This window comes from Oncorhynchus mykiss, chromosome 2, assembly GCF_057628025.1.
Source record: "Oncorhynchus mykiss isolate SJ-2025 chromosome 2, ASM5762802v1, whole genome shotgun sequence".
Taxonomy (NCBI): Eukaryota; Metazoa; Chordata; class Actinopteri; order Salmoniformes; family Salmonidae; genus Oncorhynchus; species Oncorhynchus mykiss.
Window position 1 is genome coordinate 31,335,409 of NC_143023.1, and position 14,250 is coordinate 31,349,658.

General features: G+C 44.5%; 1 protein-coding gene across 9 annotated transcripts in view; it reads right to left on the bottom strand.

Annotated features, from left to right (window-relative positions):
* Window positions 1-14,250, bottom strand: part of LOC110487106 (semaphorin-6D) — a 123,578-nt gene that overhangs the window by 11,438 nt on the left and 97,890 nt on the right. For 6 of the 9 annotated variants that reach the window (XM_036945765.2, XM_021559031.3, XM_036945763.2 and 3 more), the window contains 6 exons: window positions 13,920-14,093; window positions 13,439-13,576; window positions 11,128-11,205; window positions 8,342-8,400; window positions 7,908-7,958; window positions 5,133-5,297 (listed from right to left, as the gene is read on the bottom strand). In XM_036945765.2, coding sequence (XP_036801660.1) covers window positions 5,133-5,297; window positions 7,908-7,958; window positions 8,342-8,400; window positions 11,128-11,205; window positions 13,439-13,576; window positions 13,920-14,093 — 665 coding nt within the window. Of the gene's footprint in view, window positions 1-5,124; window positions 5,298-7,907; window positions 7,959-8,341; window positions 8,401-11,127; window positions 11,206-13,438; window positions 13,577-13,919; window positions 14,094-14,250 lie in introns of all 9 variants that reach the window. The other 3 variants (XM_090196684.1, XM_090196687.1, XM_036945769.2) reach the window with 2 other exon arrangements.

Sequence of the window (14,250 nt, forward strand, 5' to 3'; positions counted from 1 at the left end):
CTTCTGGCTACTTTGCATTGTGATGCTTACGAAATGAAGAACAGTTTCTATAACTGCATACAGTATCTAAGGCTCTCATCTGTCTTTGGAGTGAGGGTAAACGCTAGGCATGTTTCTTGATATCCACTTATAATTGTAATTATTATTTGGGGTATTGCGGAGGGTCACTTGTTTTTTTTCTCTCCAAGCATTCAGGGAGGGTCGGATAAATATATATTTTACTGAAGGGAAGGCCATACATTTTCTCCAGGTATCCCGCATTACAAATAACGTACAATACCTTAGAACCTGGCACGTAGAGACCAATTTGCCATAATATCTCAGTACATCACTCAACACTGACTTTGAAAACCAAGATATTATCTGTCAAAACATGAGCAATAATACAGTTCAAAGACACATTTTCCATTTCAAACAGCTTTGGAAGAGACATAGTTCAAGTACTGATAGCCTCATCATCCACAATCAAATCAAGCATGGCACTACATGCATTGTGGGACACATTTGACATGCAATTGCATCTGGAATCAAATAAAGAGATAAAGAGGGCATTCACCATTCAGCACCTGGTAAAGCTACTGTGTTCCAGAGCCAATCCCTAACATAACTCCCTAAACAAACATTAACTGTCTGGATAGAAAAGCAGCTCTGGAAGAACCATAGCTTTACCAAACAGTAGCCTGAAACCCACGCCTAAAGCCACAGAGAAACAACTGCTTGTAGGCAACAAAAACACACAAAGCAAAGTTTCAGTCATAGGCTTTGAAACTGGGTAGAGAGGTCATATGGGGAAAATGGGAAGAGAAGGCGAGGAGGATTCAACAAAGGAGGCAGATAAGGGTTAGTCCAACCGAAAAACAAGCAGGTTAATAGAGAACTATTCCCCAGGGGTCGAGGAGACAGAAAGGGGTAAGGGGTCGGGGTTAGGAGTCAGGACAACTGCGTGTGTGGATCTGTACACTGTGGGCCCAAACGTCACTGGGACACTCAACATTCTGATGTTGACTAACACTCTGGTCTCCATTGTGTTATCATGATAATAAAAATGTCATGGTGACACTAAGCACTCTGAACCTGAGGGTGACAGTAAACATATAGGAAGTTTCCCCAGACACAGATTAAGCCTAGTGCTGGATTTAAAAGCATGTTCAATGGAGAATCACCATCAGCCTTTTTTGTCCAAGGACTAGGGTTATCTGTGAATGGGAAACTAGCCCCTCATGTTGACAGACAGGCAAGAACATGATGTGAATAACTTCAGTATAGTGCATGTTTTGAGGTGTTCATTTTGCTGCGTATGGAAAGATGTAGTATTGTGCATGTACTGCATATGACCCGTGGGGAGGTGTACAGTACAGAGCTCTACAGTGTGTGTTTTCATAGTCAAACCTGATGTCAATCATAGCCTTCATAAAGAGCGAGTAATTCGGGCAGAGGAATTAAAGGAAACAGTGATCTAGGTAAAGTGACCTTTATTTAGTGTCATTACCACATGACTAAGTAGTGATGCTAAATTGGCTGCAACAGCTGTGGCTGAGGCACTTTAGTGAGGTGGGCAACATTTTCTTGGTTATGATGAATAGCTTAATGTACACACCCAGCTTGAGGAGAATGCTGCATAGGATTGTTGATATGCCTAAACTATCCATGTTTTTTGAGTTTATAATGCACAACTTAAAATGAATTTACCGACATAGGATGACTGATGTTGTCGTAATCAAGAAGAGAGGTGATATGAGAGTTGAGTTGTATTTATGGCTTGACGGGAAGTCTATATTCCTCGATCCACTGAGATATAAATAAGAGTAAGGAACTGACACCAACCCTTCTTCATCAGCAAAGAGAAGTTTAGCCCGAGTTAATTCTCTGCTATTCTCCTAGTGCTTTAATGAGTTTCAGAGCCCTGCCTGCTTGCCTCTATTATCGAGTTGTCTCCCTGTACTTGTTGGCTAAATTAGCTTTTTTTCGCCGTACCCACACAGGTGAATTTGAATATGCGGACTACCCCGGAGGAGGTCTGTTTAAAATAAGCTAAGCAGGAAGTAACACTGGGAAAACAAACAATAGGGAGGTCTAAAAGCTGGGTCTAAATAATGTGTGTTTGCGTAGGTTGAAGCATTCTGACACTACAGGGAGGTAGGCGTTCTGCCTTGATGGAAACATAGGGTCGAACCGCAGCTAAATGATCGCTGGAAATGTTCATAACAGCGAGGTCTCAAAAGGGGTGCTTGTACTTGTATTTTGGTCAGTCATAGTCTTTATATAATACATTGCTTCTATCCGTAGCTGGATGAATCATGTCACCTTGTATTTGCGTCTGTGTAGGCCTTACATAAAATATAAACAAAAGCAGTTGGGATGCAATTCTAGAGTGCTTCAGAATTGCTATTACTGTAGCTTGCGGTAAATAGTTTGTTTATTGTGCCAAAGATGTTTCAAACCTGCTTCAAGGCTAGCCTTAAACTTACATCAGAGCTAACTAGACTCTTCTCAAATGAACCTCAGTTTACGTTGGTGCTGAGCTAGAACAAAAGCCTGCACCCACAGCTGCCTTCCAGGACCAGAGTTTCTTGACCCCTATTCTACCTATACTGCATCTCTTCTGAAGTTTCCACGATGTTCCTTAACTGAAACCAATAGCATCATATATACACACACACACATACAGTGGGGCAAAAAAGTATTTAGTCAGCCACCAATTGTGCAAGTTCTCCCACTTAAAAAGATGAGGCCTGTAATTTTCATCATAGGTACACTTCAGACAAGATTAGAAAAAAAATCCAGAAAATCACATTGTAGGATTTTTTATTAATTTATTTGCAAATTATGGTGGAAAATAAGTATTTGGTCACCTACAAACAAGCAAGATTTCTGGCTCTCACAGACCTGTAACTTCTTCTTTAAGAGGGTCCTCTGTCCTCCACTCGTTACCTGTATTAATGGCACCTGTTTGAACTTGTTATCAGTATAAAAGACACCTGTCCACAACCTCAAACAGTCCCACTCCAAACTCCACTATGGCCAAGACCAAAGAGTGGTCAAAGGACTCCAGAAACAAAATTGTAGACCTGCACCAGGCTGGGAAGACTGAATCTGCAATAGGTAAGCAGCTTGGTTTGAAGAAATCAACTATGGGAGCAATTATTAGGAAATGGAAGACACAAGACCACTGATACCCTCGATCTGGGGCTCCATGCAAGATCTCACCCCGTGGGGTCAAAATGATCACAAGAACGGTGAGCAAAAATCCCAGAACCACACGGGGGGGACCTAGTGAATGACCCGCAGAGAGCTGGGACCAAAGTAACAAAGCCTACCATCAGTAACACACTACGCCGCCAGGGACTCAAATCCTGCAGTGCTAGACGTGTCCCCCCGCTTAAGCCAGTACATGTCCAGGCCCGTCTGAAGTTTGCTAAAGAGCATTTGGATGATCCAGAAGAAGATTGGGAGAATGTCATATGGTCAGATGAAACCAAAATATAACTTTTTGGTAAAAACTCAACTTGTCGTGTTTGGAGGACAAAGAATGCTGAGTTGCATCCAAAGAACACCATACCTACTGTGAAGCATGGGGGTGGAAACATCATGCTTTGGGGCTGTTTTTCTGCAAAGGGACCAGGACGACTGATCCGTGTAAAGGAAAGAATGAATGGGGCCATGTATCGTGAGATTTTGAGTGAAAACCTCCTTCCATCAGCAAGGGCATTGAAGATGAAACGTGGCTGGTTCTTTCAGCATGACAATGATCCCAAACACACCACCCGGGCAACAAAGGAGTGGCTTCGTAAGAAGCATTTCAAGGTCCTGGAGTGGCCTAGCCAGTCTCCAGATCTCAACCCCAAAGAAAATCTTTGGAGGGAGTTGAAAGTCTGTGTTGCCCAGCAACAGCCCCAAAACATCACTGCTCTAGAGGAGATCTGCATGGAGGAATGGGCCAAAATACCAGCAACGGTGTGTGAAAACCTTGTGAAGACTTACAGAAAACGCTTGACCTCTGTCATTGCCAACAAAGGGTATATAACAAAGTATTGAGATAAACTTTTGTTATTGACCAAATACTTATTTTCCACCACAATCCACCACCGCAAATAAATTCATAAAAAATCCTACAATGTGAATTTCTGGATTTTTTTTCTCATTTTGTCTGTCATAGTTGAAGTGTACCTATGATGAAAATTATAGGCCTCACATCTTTTTAAGTGGGAGAACTTGCACAATTGGTGGCTGACTACATACGTTTTTTGCCCCACTGTATATACACATATGTGTGTCCTATAGCTAGTACAGTGTGTGGGTGCATCAGAGAGAGAGAGAGGCCTTCCTTGGAACTGCCAAGCTGTTACTTCCAGAACAGTTCCTCTCTCGCCTTATCAGCCAGGTCCCCGTGCTTTTGATTGAACCGGCAGCCAGGCGACACTAGCCCATGCTGAAATAGATTGCGTTGCCCAAGTTTCTATTACGGTTTCCCCTTGTACGCTTGCCAGCTGCTGGTTATTTATTTGTTACAGGCTTTTCTCATTTGAGCCTGAGTGGCTCATCATTGCAGCCGGAGACTCTGTCGGCCTGAATGGAACCCATCACTAGCAAGGATTTATGGACTCCTGACAAGGCGCCAGAGGAGCGCAGCAAGGAGAGCCTGGGCTAAAGGAAATAGCATCAACGAACAGTCTTCCCATCCTGCTGAATATTAGGAGCTCCGGTTGGTTTCCTATTGGGAGTAATCTGGGAATGACATTCAGGAAGCAGCGCTCTAGACAGCGTGAGAAGAGAAGACGTGCTTGGTCGTGTGTGACTGTTAAAGTGTGTCCCGCTGGAGAGTGGAGAGTAAGCTACCCTAGTAGATGGACTAAATAAGAGATGAGAGGAGACATGCAGGAGTCATTTTGTTAGGACATTGTTTGGAAGAGTTAAATGGATCCAATGCAGTATCTATTTAAGTGATTAAGCCTCTCTAACTCATGGTTGCTTCATTAAGTGAGTGGATATATGGTTAAATGTTTAGTGTCCTACACACAGAGATTAGAGTGTTAGTGCTCATCTTGGTTAGTAGTGTGCAGTGAAGCTTCAGGGCCCATCAATGCAATCCAGTGCAGATCAAAGTTCAGCAGACAGGCACCCCACCTCCTTACCCTCCATCTCCACACTGATTGCTTCCGAGTCAGGTGACCCCTGGTCCCCAACTGGGACTGGAGGACTGCCATCAGGACCTGTACCTCTTTCAGAGTCACCTGCCACCTTAGGGAATGGGGCGACCTGATTGGTTGTGCTGGCGGTTGTTGTGGGTGTGGTCTTCCCTGTTGTTGTGCAGGTGGGGGAGGGGTAACAAAGTGACCCGTTAGTGAAATGGAAATGCAGCACACAAAAACACCTAAATATAATGTTTTTTTTATGACAAGGGAAGGATTCTTTGTACCTTGGAGAAAAAGATATGTAAATCCAGCATGAAAAAAAGATTACTGTCATAATTACTGTTAAGCTGATGATGACAATGAGGACATTAACATAAAGAGCGCTTTGAAGAGAATTCAACTGAATCCATGAGTGCAATAAATAAAGTAGGTAGCCTATACATCACACGTAAAGCACTCCTCCATAGGTGCAACATGACTCAGCGCTTTAGAACCAACGTTTTCCCCCACTGTTTAATGCCCTTAATAGATAAAACATTCAGGCGTTGCAGAAATTACGAGACATTGGAGAAAAACACTCAGGGCCAATATGGTCATGAGTTGGCTGCAGTGCCGGCCTTAAGATTTCCAAACCGGCTACCTTTGTTACTGAACCAGTGAGGAATCTCTTGCACCTGGCACTGCAGCACATTCTGCACAGCAAAACCCTGTTGTTGTGGATGCTACCAGCTGGTGCATGGACTCTTCCAGCACATACAAACTGTGATATACAGTTACCTTTCACAGACGATTTTCTTTACTGAGTAGTTTGACAGATGAGTTGAAATGGATACCAGTAGCTGAGGTAATGGTAGGTAATGACTTACAGCAACTTCCGGTTCTCTGCTTCACTAAACTGTTTTACAGGTAGTTACCGTCTAACCTACATAGGGAATGGTCTATGGAAAATGTGACAATGTCAACATATCCAATTAGGATCTGTACTGGTACTGTGGGGTTATGCGGTGTCTGAGTCTGTGGATCCAATAAGGGTCTGTACTGTGAGAGACCTGGCAGAAGAAAGCACTGTCATCGTCACAACAACCATCATGAGTGTCTGCCTAATTCTCTGACAGTGGATGTCCTTGAGGCCTTGTGTGCAGCACGCCGCTATTGATGTGGATGTTTCGCTAATACGCCGGCCATAATGTTAGCATACTGGAGGGTGCCAGCCCAGATTGAAAGTGAAAGGCCCGCTCTCGATGCCAGTTGATAGTTTTCACTCTGAATAAGGTGCCCTATCAGAGCACCAACTGCGCCAGGCAAATTAAAACGGCACACCGGGGGAGTTCAGCCTTGGGATGCCAGACAACAGCTCCAGGGCTGCATTATTAGTTCAATTTATCAACATTGTGTGTGTACATTGCTTTCTCCTTTCCTGAGAGAAAAGAAAGGAGAAAAGCACAATATGCAGTGGGGAATGATTTGACTGTCTACACTGCTGGGTGTTTGTCTCTCGCTGCTTTCTCTATGGGATGGGATTGTTCCATTCTGGGGAATAGTAAGAAAGAGGACTTAGGAACCAATGCACACCAGCGAGAATGGCATTGTTCAACATTATGGGGTGTTCTATTGTGGGGAAACCTTGTTCTTCAGTTTGGACTCATCAAAGGCTTTTGTCATTCTGCAAGTCTGAGTCTGAAGTCTGGCAGTGTGTGAAGTACTTCCAACAGAGTACAGAGGCATGGATGGAGTAATCGCCGGGCGGAATTAGTCAGTAGGGTCGCTCATCTAGTCCCACTGCCCACTGAGCGGCACTTCCTCCAGCAGAGAGGATACAGAAAACAAAGGCATTGTGGGAATGTGGAGGTCTGAGGCTAAGTATTGCTTGTGTTCTGAAGTAGATAGAGGCTGGACTGGACCCTGGATGGATGGTATTGTTGAGATATAATGGCCAGCAACTCTCACTAAGATGGTCTCAATGCTGTGTTTATCACTTCTAGGGAAAAGCAGCCACCATCAGTACCCATGGATAATTTGTAAGGTGACAAAGGGCAATTTTTTTTATTTGATTTTTACCAGCAACTCCTTTTGGGGAAAATGGTGGATTCCCAGTTGAATTAGACTGACAAGTAAGTTTGAGAGAAGTGAGCCTGAATGAGTTCACCAATTGTATCACTAACTACCTGACTAGTTAACTAACTAACCCACTAACTCAGCTAACCGAAAACCAGAGCTACGTAAATAAGAGCAGTAAACAATTCTGCTCTCTGACAACAAAAAAAAAACAATCATTAAGTCATGGCCCAGGGATGTCACTATCATAATTCAAAGATAATTCCACAGTAATTGTTTATTAATGCTACGTTAGACTACATCTCAGCTGAGAGCTAGCAATGTGCTTGCTGCCAGCCGCTGAGCTCTGTAGCCACCCTGCTCTATGGGAAGGCAGTGGGGAGTAACGGAGCGTTACAGGGATGATGATTCTCCTTGATAAAGGGAAGTGGGCAGCTTGGCAACTGGCGCTGCTAGCCTGTCAAACATCCATGCTGGTGCTGCTGCCGCGACTAGAGTTGGACAATAGCTCAAATGTTAAAGATAGCTGTTGAGGTGAGAGAGGTGGTGTTGCTGTTCTACGCAACAAACTCTCCTGAACTGCTCGTGTTGCATAACAAGTCCAAAAAAGGGGAATAGAGATGTTGCTTACAAGGCTTTGCTAGCGTTAGCCTGTTCGCTAACAACCTCAGACAGTTCGGACAAGTTTTAAAAATAGAGGATAAAGAAATGTCAACTGACCATATGCTGAATCAGCAAGAGTGTTTTGCTTGCGTGTGGTCGCCAGGACGTCTAGAGAAGAAAAGGGAAAGCAACAGACATATTGACAGAACAGTACATTGTGTAAGTCTGAGTAGTGGTTAAATACTCAAACTGTGCTTAGTTAAATGTATAATTGACTGCTTGTTTAACGTGCCCATCTGCAAGGAACAATTGAGAGCAAAATTCCCACCGGGGTACTCTTCAGCTAGGAAATGACAGGCTACTTCAACTTGTACCGAGTTGCTGATTCATTTCATTGTACTATCACTCTCCAAGTATGGCAATCCCTTTTTCTGTATCATTTTGGACAATTAAATGCACTTGATAAGCTTCGCTTGTTATGAAAGAGCTTTTATGATGGCTCTGTGCATCTAGTGGAGAGCCATTAAGAACAGATGATTGGTCCACCTTACCGTGGCAGCTGTCGGGGTAGTGAGGGTAGCCGTTCTCCACATCCTGCTCAAATCCGCCCCTGAGGAAAAACAAAAACAGAAGAGGACAAAACGGCCTGTCAGCGTGTATGTGTCATTCCTCTTTCACCATTTAAACACAACCTCCGCTTTCATTAACTGTACACTGTCAAGCTTTTCAAAATGAAGACAAAGAGTTAAATAAATGGTGCTGCAAAAGAAAACCATTTCATTGGTTTTGTCTCTGCAAGGTCAGGCTGACTGTTTTGTTAATGTCCAAATTCAAATGGATGTGTCGAGGTGCTATCACCTGGCAAGAATAATGTTTCACCACCAGTTGTATCCATGATGATACTCTGTTCTCTGGTTCCACTTATACAGCAAAAGAAACATTGCATTCTTGCAACACATTTAGTACCTCTAGTATGTATTTACATTTGGTTGTGCTCCAGTGCATTGGACACTTTCTTGGACATATTTCTTCTATGAATCAAAGGCTTGTGCACATTCAGAAATCATACGTTCCCCCTGGTGAGTAACGTGATTGCGTTGATGCACAGTGGAGTGAGTGGCCCCTTAGTCAAGCAGAACATAACATCAATGACACTGAATCTTCTACGACGCAGTATCGACTGAGCAGGCAATCAAAGAAAAGAACAGATGTAAATACTCATGAACATTCACACATACGCAAACACGCGCCCACACACTTGCTCGCGCGGGCAATCAAACACACATCTACACAAAACAGACGTTCCAGGCGCGGCAAAAAAACAAATTACATCTAAATGAGAAGCAGGCCTAGATGAGTGAATACAGACCCAGTGAGCAAATCAAGAGTGAAAAAATACAACAGGGAATTCAGAGGGGAGAAATAATAAACTCTAAGAAATAATAACTTCACTTATCTTTCCATGCTCAGCAGTGGGCCCACTGACAGCCGATAGCATTAGTTGTATTACCACAGCAGAGTGGGTTTGTTTGTGAGTGAATAGGTCGGCCTGGGGGATTTTGAGTGATTGTGTGTCCATGTATGTGGACCACAACTAGTAACCAGTATTACTGTATGCCTCCATTCCCTTTCTGTTTGTTTTATTCATGTATTTATTTATTCTGAGAGTTTGAGAGAAAGAGTCACGGAGAGAGTCCTAGACTGGCCTCTTTGGCACGCCGTCCCCAAGCGCTGACAGTGAGGGGAGAGAGACAGGAAACCATGGAAACAATTCACCTCTGGCTCAACCCCCTCCCCCCCAAAAAGCAGCCGGCAGAATTTATGCCACCTCTGGAGCGAGAGAGTAAGGGAGGAGAGAGTAAAGGGGATGTGTCCCCTGTTGCTCTCCGGTCCAGCCCCATTACAGCCTTTATGAGCTGTTGCATCTGTTCTGGAGGCATGGCCATGCTCGGGTTCTGACTATTTCACACCATATCACTCTCTCTCTCTGACGTGGACAGAGCAGGAACAGCGTAATAGCTCTACTGACTGCATGTATAATATTTGCCAATCTCTTCGGTTCCACTCCATTGGCTTGCTGCATGGCACTGTCCTGCTGGTTAAAAATGTGATAAATCAAGCCTCAGTCCAATTCTGATTACCTGCCCAGCACGTACACACCGCCGCACGCACGCGTACACACACATACACACACATACACACCTTTGGAATATTACATTAACGTCTGGCTGTGAAGCTATGGCAAATAAAACCCATGGGTGGCCAATCACAGGATATGCAATAAGTCGACCCCCAACAGAATAATCCATTTGAAGCAGTCCATATGACTATTAGGATAGTGGCAGCTGCCTCTGCTGTGATGTCTGTCCACCCATCCACACAAAGTTTACAGCCCATGTTTACAGAGGCGAATACCTACAGCAAGTGATTTAAGGCCACACTGAAAATCAGAGGAACAGCGACAGCCCAGTCCCTGAGTGTCAGGAGGCAACATAGGAGGTGAAATAGTGTGTTCTACTGCCTCTCCTCCTCTACCGCTCTCCTTCCCTCCCTCCGTTCGGAAGACAGTGAGGTACACACGACATGATTGAAATCTACCCAGCTGAGCATTATTTTCGATTCCATGCTACAGTGCAGAAAGAAAAAGACAGTGGGTCAGGAGGGAGTCTCAGACAGAGGAATTGATTGGCTTTTTGTTTGCACACACACACCCTGCTTGGTGCTGACGCTGAGCCAGTCGATAGCTCTAAGTGTCAAATGGCTTCCTTCCAGTTCATCAGAATGGATCAGTAAATTACATTGAGGTCATTTTGATCGATGCCTTTCAGTCCCACCCCAAGTGACGCACGGCCCCTCCAAGCAGGTATCTGGGGTTTCATTTCCGAGTGATTGCAGACGTGATGTATGTCCGCCACATAGAAATAAACAAGATGGATGCTCGTCCTATATGTGAAATGGAGCCGACAGACCAATGTTTTTACTGTATTTTAGCGGCCGTATTCATCACGTTGACAATCTGGGCAAGTCAAACTCCAGATTAGGTATCGATTATTGAAAGCATACAAGGAAGTAGTTTGCAGAGTACTATGAAGTTACTGCTACTTCCTTCATTTACTGTATGTTTCATGCAAGGTCATGTCTATGGCCATTTGATGATGATAAATTGTCAGTAATGTTACATTTTTCTGATGGAAGACTCAACACTAATATTTGACACATACTACTCAACAAAACAAGGAGTAGGGGCTAGGGATGGGTTTGGTACTTAGCCTCTTAACCTGCTGTCATATAATTGGCTGCGTGGTGGGGTGGTCCTTACGCAACATCTGTGACTCACCTGAATCTGGGCACCACTGTGACACAGCTCCCAGTCCTCTGCCACACGCAGTAAGGGTCCCTCGAGGACAGACAGCTCCTGTGAGACAGACAGACAGTCAGAGTTCGGTGTGTGAACACTATCAAAAAGTAAGAGACCAAATACATATTTTAATGAAGACTCTTTTGTGAGGCATGACCTGAAGTGACATGTGATATCTATTCACCTAACAACACCCCCATATTCTGGAGTTTCTCATTAACATCACAGGCCACAGTCACACCAGACGAAGTAAAACAGATCAGGCAAGGGTGTCATTTTACCACACAGAAAAAACCTGCCATTTCAATTTTTCAACTGCAGAGTGAGCCTAGCTTGTAACTCTCCTATCTAGGAGCTCAGAAAGAGGCAGAGATGAATATGAGAGATGGTCAACGTAGTGTGACTGGCTGTCGGTCTGTAAGGCTGCAGACAGCAGTGTTTGGTTAGAGCCCCCTGGGTGTCTGGAGCCCCCTGGGTGTCTGGTAGCCAGAGGCAGTCTTGGACATGGACTCAGTGACACAGCCCAACTAACAGGCCAGTACGTAGAAGAGATGTCGGGAGCCAGAGATGAGGACTGAGAGTTAGGTCAGTCATGCTCAACATGGTTTACAACACAGAGGGTCGTGTAGAGCGGGAGAGTGGAGGAGTCTCCACCAGACCGGCATTGACAACATGTCAGAGTTAAAAGGTAATGACCCCTATCTGTAGGGGAGACTTGAAGCATTCCTGCTGGCTCCTTTTCTCTGGGCCTGTCAGGACATGATGAAGACACAGGTGTTCCTCTCACCTATGGATCACTAGAGCTGTGTATATATCTATAGCTCTGTATGGAACCACTCATTAGAAACTGTCTGTCTGGAAGGAAGGTCCACCATGTCTAGTCTCTCCTCTCTCTGTGGTGTAAATTCACAATGTCTCCTTCCTTCCTGTGCCTTGTCAGTTTTGCTGTCTTACTGTTTTTTACTGAGAATATCACCCCGGGTCTGTGGGGTTACAGCTGACCTTTTCTGGGGGTTCTCATTAACCTAGCACTGAGGCAAAACAGTTGCAAATGTGACAGCATTTTGTAACTGCTTTAATAACTAAAAAGGGGGGAAATGAAAATGTTATGAACATTGTGTGGGTCAGACGGTTGAGACTTTCACACAACTTTTGATATCCCTTTGCCATCTTTTTCACTAAATCTCTTTTCTCTATATATTTCATTCAACGTGTTTCTGCTGTCTGAATCATATCCATTGCTGAAACCTAATAGAAACAGCAGCTGCAGCGAGAAGCGAGAGATAGAAAAACCGTTTTGCTTTGTGCCAAGATAGAGGCTACAGTAAGGTGGAGAGACAGACCAAACCAACCAAACCTCATTTGGAGGCAGACAGATGGGGAGAGGAGGATATGGGCCTGACACCTGACCCCTGCAAAGCATCATGGGGCTTAAGGGGCCCCTAATCCCTGGTTGAGGTGCGCTGGGCTGTTTCGGAGTGATCCAGCGATGGAGGGGCATTAAGCCCTCTAAAGTGAGACAGGCCCTATCCTTCTCCTCGTCGTCGCGTTGAAACCCTGGACGTGGGTTGGCCTGCAGCAAATCAGCTGGTTCCAATTTGTGCGTAAATGCTGTTGAGCACTTCTCTAAGGCTCACAATGAGGGTTTAGCATGCTACGTCCCTGTATCAAATTTAATACAAATGTTTTTCTTGGGGGGTTGGGTAGAGGCGGGGGGGAACATTCCTCCACAACCCCAAAATAGGACACAAGATTGTTGAGTATACTAGCTCGGACAAAACATCCCTGAAAAAACAAATCCCCTCCAGCAGTTGCTCTGACTGCAAGGAAGTCCTTTTCACTGCCCTCATAGCAACGTCGGCTTCTAAACCCTTGGTGATTCATATTGTGAATATAGTTTGTTGCATACAGCATATTCACAATTTGACAAACGATAGCAGCAACATTTTTTTATTTAGATTTATTTAACCTTTATTTACCCAGGTAGGTCAGTTGAAAATAAGTTCTCATTTACAACTGCAACCTGGCCAAGATAAAGCAAAGCAGTGTGACAAAAACAACACAGATTTACACATGGTATTAACAAATGTACAGTCAATAACACAATAGAGACATGATTGATTGTATGTCACACATGTGTAACTTCACATCACCATAGCAGCACTGGGGGAAGGAAGCCTCTATAGTGGCAAACGCATGAAAACTGGAATTCCACAGCAATATTAACACACACTTGGCAACTGTTAACAGTGTGGTACTAGCTGTTTATAATGGACGGGGTATCACTCACTTCTTGCAGGAGCCGTAGTCATTGCAGCGGCTCAGAGGTACTCGGACCACACAGCTGGAGAAGGCCACAAACAGAGCGTGATGTTCCCTGTCCAGCTCCAATCCCAGAACCCGTCTGTCCTCTCCGCGGACGTTACATCTAGGAAAGGGGAAACGACAAACACGTCTCATTATTTCCGAAATTTATGCTGATGGATGGCGACATCTACAGCACCCTGGGAGACTGTATGCAAATGAGAGTGGAGTTGAAAAGCTGTTCAGGACACGTACTAACAGCACCACAACGCATATCACTGTCTTATTTCAGTGGACTCTGCTTGGAAGCATCACATACAACAACTATCCTCTTACAGCGGGCAAAAAAATGACTTCTGTTTGTTGCTGAACCAATAAAAGTGAACATTATGAGAGGAGTGCACTATATTATAAAACAGATCGTTTGCATCATGTAGATGAAGAAGAACGGAGAAAGGGAGGCTGACTTGGTGGGGTTGTAGACATCGATGTCCTCCAGTAGCTGTGTGCTGAAGGAGGCGTTGAGCTGGGTGCTGGCCAGGATCTTCAGTACCCTGCCGTCCTCGCTCCCCAGGAACAGCACCGTGTGGTTCTTATAGGGCCCAGCTGACGTATCCACTGCTAGCTGGGTCAACTTGAACCTGGGTGGACACAACAACAGGGTTGTGGTTCGGGGTTAACATAATGATACCTCCGAAGAGACAAAGCATCTGCATTTAAAGATTATTGTCGGAGTGTGTGCATGCACTGCAAAGTGACAACACTGTGTAAGAATACGCAGGACACTATTGTAAGTAA